General features: G+C 34.1%; 1 protein-coding gene across 1 annotated transcript in view; it reads right to left on the minus strand.

Annotated features, from left to right (window-relative positions):
* The window catches only part of LOC107589351 (potassium channel subfamily K member 12-like), a 32,262-nt gene extending 30,889 nt beyond the window's left edge, over window positions 1-1,373 (minus strand). The window contains exon 1 of the mRNA XM_016277767.1: window positions 1,335-1,373. Coding sequence (XP_016133253.1) covers window positions 1,335-1,373 — 39 coding nt within the window. The remainder of the gene's footprint in view (window positions 1-1,334) is intronic.
* Between the last annotated feature and the right edge of the window lie 2,884 nt (window positions 1,374-4,257).

Below are 4,257 nucleotides of genomic sequence, written 5' to 3' on the forward strand. Positions count from 1 at the left end.
ACACACAAACACGAACACATGCTGAATTGAGTGCTGTGCCTGCCTATGATGCGGAGATTGTGAATAAAAAAAATTCATATTAGTCAAATTTAAAATAAACATTTGTATTTGAATGTTAGGAGTGCGTCAGGGAGCGTCATCAGTGGTGCACGAGATGCGGTGATGATGATGAAAGTGACGTTGTTGCATTTGAATGTTTTGTTAGTCTAGCCCACGAGATTGCCACTGCTGTGTCATGCATTCAAAATATTAGAGAAATATAATAGAAGCCCAATGCGGAGAAGATCTTGAATGGGTTAAAACCGAAACCAAGCCATTCACACAGAACGCATATTCAGCAAATTTTTAGACGGGCAAATATGACTGCTGCACTCGCGTCTCACACAAGAGATGTAGCCATGAAAAGTTAAAACAGTTTAAACTTTTAGAAAACACGTCGCGAATTTGTGGAGGTTTATTCCTTTTCCTGCAGTCTGTGTGATGGGCGATTCGGCTCTTTGGATTAAGCAATGCATAAATATATAACGCAGTTTTGTTCATAATTGTTTATGCAATTTACAAAATTATATTTGATTTATATGAGTTCATTTAGACGTAATGCAGGTTTTTTTTATAGACATTTATTTCCTTGCATTGACAATTTAAATGTGCTGCATTGTTTTGCTCATTGCGCCCTCCTGTGGCCTCGTGAGACAAGCCAAAAGTTTCCTTAAGACCTATTTAACTTGCATATAAAACATTCGAAATTAGATATTTGTTGAATTTTTATTGTGTTTGATTGTAAAAAAAAATAAAAATTGTTGTTTGTCTCAATAAATTGGGTTAATTAAAAAATACAGTGGTTAAATTAAAAAAAAAAAATTCTGTTGCTCTTTGTTTTAAAAAAGGTTATAAAAAAAATTAAATAATTATCGATACCGAACAATATGAAACATTATATCGTTGATATATTTTTAGCTATATCGCCTAGCCCTAATATATATATATATATATATATATATATATATATATATATATATATATATATATATATATATATATATATATATATATATATAATTAGCTCCGCATTAAGCTATGAAGGCTGCTTCCTTAATGAAATAAATGAAAAAGTTAACAGAAACAGCCAAGTAAAATTTGTAATTCATAAAATGTTTCTATTAATAGTGGACCTGTTCATGCATTGCTCAGGATTCTTAGTTGTTGTTGAGTGATGAGTGATGGTTGTAGCCTGCAGAAACGTCTCCAGAGCTCTGCATCAGACAATTTCTGAGAGCATGTTACTAACCACCTGTCCTACACAAAGTTTCCTCTCACCCTTTGAAGCCTCTCACCCTTTGAGTTGAAGCCGCACTGCTGTTCAGATCCAGCATGACTAGAAAAACTAAAATACTTCTGCTAACAGACAATCAGAAATAGAATGAACAAAGTGCTTTATTCAATTTGGTTATCCTGTCTAATTTAAATGATGCGTCTTAAATTTGGCTGCTGTCAATTGTGATAAAGCGAGCACCACATGCATTTAGTTTTCTTTTGTGGTGCACAAACGTTATCAACATTTGGGAACAATGTGTCTCATGTTGAGTACATTCATACTGCCTTAGCACATTTTATAGTCTGCCTTGTGGTTTCGCAAAAACAAACAACAAAATTACTCAAATTTTAAATTTAAAGTAAAAACAGAAAACATTTTTTTTAACAAAAACTATAATAGTAGGCTATACTAACTATAATAGTAACATTATCATTAACTAAATCCATAAAAAAGTTCAGTACTTGAAATATTAAAAATGTATTGAAATAAAATATATATAAAAATAATATAACAAATATTTTATTTTTTTAACTTGAAGTACTAAAATATCAAACTAATAAATAAAAATATATACAGTGTGTGTGTGTGTATATATATACACACACACACACATACATATACTGCATATATATATATATATATATTTAATGTATGTATACAGTATATACATAAACTATACAAACATTAAAAATGACAAAAACATACAACAAAATTACTAAAGCTTTAACTAAATTTAAAGTAAAAACAAAACAAAAATCTAATTCAAAATACTGACAAGAACTATAAGAGTGTATCTAAAATAACAACTTCATTTCCTGGCATACTAGTGCACTCTGACTCCCGGAAATAGCATAAAGCCAGTCAATCAGACTAAAAAACTGCCAATTTTCAGCCATCTCTGGCCTTTTTGTGTATAATATGCATGAAATGGTCAGTAAATGATATCTGAAGTTGAGACTAAATTTTGTGTGCTGTTTGCAAATAAAGCAGAGAACATCACATTCTTTGCAACCCAGCATTCATTTTTTGAATAGGAAATAAATGCATGCACACATCTCCACACCCAATCCTGAAGCTTTTGAGCAAGCGGAGGAGGATAGCATTTAAACTCAACACTCAGTCTACACCCTATTTTTCATTTGCGAAGGCGACCACTGGCTATCCATAGAGCATGCGAGGTTGCGTGAAGCCGCTTCAGTGACAATACTGCTGAATACATGACTCAGAACTACAAAGTGCACGGCTATTGATTATTCACTGCAGATGGAAAGTGTAAAACAAGAGCCAAGGTCCGTAGGAAGCAAATACACACAATAACCAGAGGGCCGACTCAGAGGAATACTTGCACTTTAGCGACCTATAACAGGGTAAATGTTATCCAGGACATGTGGGCATCAGCATATTTGGTTTTTGGGACATGAGCCCCACAGCAAACTGCAAGCCTGAGGCTTGGTCCTGAATGCAGGGAGTTGGCTTGGCTTGGCCTCAGCCTGGTACCCATGAGAGCGTCAACACTAGGGGGTGTTTATTGGTCTTCAGAGGACTTATGCTGGGGAAATGCCAATGGAAAAGTGAAGTCTCCGCAGAGAGCAAGGAAATGTTGTCTAGCGATGAACAGCAGTTCTCCACGGCCTTCCACTCGTCCTTGAAAAGGACCTTACTGATTTTACAAGACATGTTTTGTAAGTAATTTTGTCTGTTATATTCTGGTTATTTAGTGTAATGCAGACCATTTTTGAGACCTGGCAAGAAAAAAATCAGGACACAGAAACAATATAAGATAGAAAGGAATAAAGAAAGTGAAAAAAAAAACTTCTAAGAAAAAAGGAAAGGGAATGTATAATAAAAGAACAGAGTTGGAAAGAAGAGAAAAAAATACTTAAAGGGTTAGTTCACTCAAAAATGAAAAGTCTGTCATTAATTACTCACCCTCATGTCGTTCCAAACCTATAAGACTTTTGTTAATTTTCGGAACACAATTTGAGATATTTCTGATGAAATCCAAGAGCTTTCTGCATAGACAGCAACACAACTACCCGATCAAGACCCAGAAAGAAAGAAAGGACATCGTTCACGAGAGTACCACGTGTGATGCTGCTGACGCAGGAGCCGGCGTTCTGACGGAGAACACGCATGCACTGTGCCTTGTTTACAAGCATTCTCAGATTTCATCACAAATATCTTCATTTGTGTCCCGAAGATGAATTAAGGTCTTACTGGTTTGGAACGACACGAGAGAGTAATGAATGACAGAATTTTCATTTTTGGGTGAACCCTTTTTAAATAAGAGTAAGAAAAATAATGTGAAGAAAGAAAATAGAAATTAGGTAACAAGGAGTCTGACAATTTAGATGAAGGAAGAATAAAGGAAACAACACAAAGAGGAAAGAAGTCAGAAAGCAAGGACAGAAAGAATAAAGGTAAATAAGTGAAAGAAATATAAAAATCAAAAAGGAGGTTTGAAAGAAATAAAGAAATCAGATAAGCAAGAGAACAAAAACAAAGAGTCTAATATATGAGTGATAGAGACGTGAAAACCACTCGTTTAAGACATGGCCTATGAGCGTGCTCTCTTGATCATGGTTTTCTGGTCAGTCTTTAGAGAATATATATGTCAGTATTGAACCAAAATGCGTTTTTTTTACACTTTTCAAATGTCAAAGCAGCAGTTTCAGAATAGATTATTGTATAGCTGTCATACTGTTCAGTTTGTCTTGTCTTTTTGTACAACAGATTGAATGTCTGTTTTATTTTATTTCTGGGATCCATTGCTATGCTCAGTTTGAAAAGGCCTTTATATCTAAACATAATACACAAATATTAATTTGTTTGCAAATGTTTAACCCGAATATGTACTCTTAAATTGTAATTACTTATTTTTGTCATATTGTACTCCTGTTTCTAGGACTATGATGAAGAAGAGATGTCAGTCGGCCTATTGA

Source organism: Sinocyclocheilus grahami, unplaced genomic scaffold (assembly GCF_001515645.1).
Source record: "Sinocyclocheilus grahami isolate Dianchi unplaced genomic scaffold, SAMN03320097.WGS_v1.1 scaffold7.1, whole genome shotgun sequence".
Classification (NCBI taxonomy): Eukaryota; Metazoa; Chordata; class Actinopteri; order Cypriniformes; family Cyprinidae; genus Sinocyclocheilus; species Sinocyclocheilus grahami.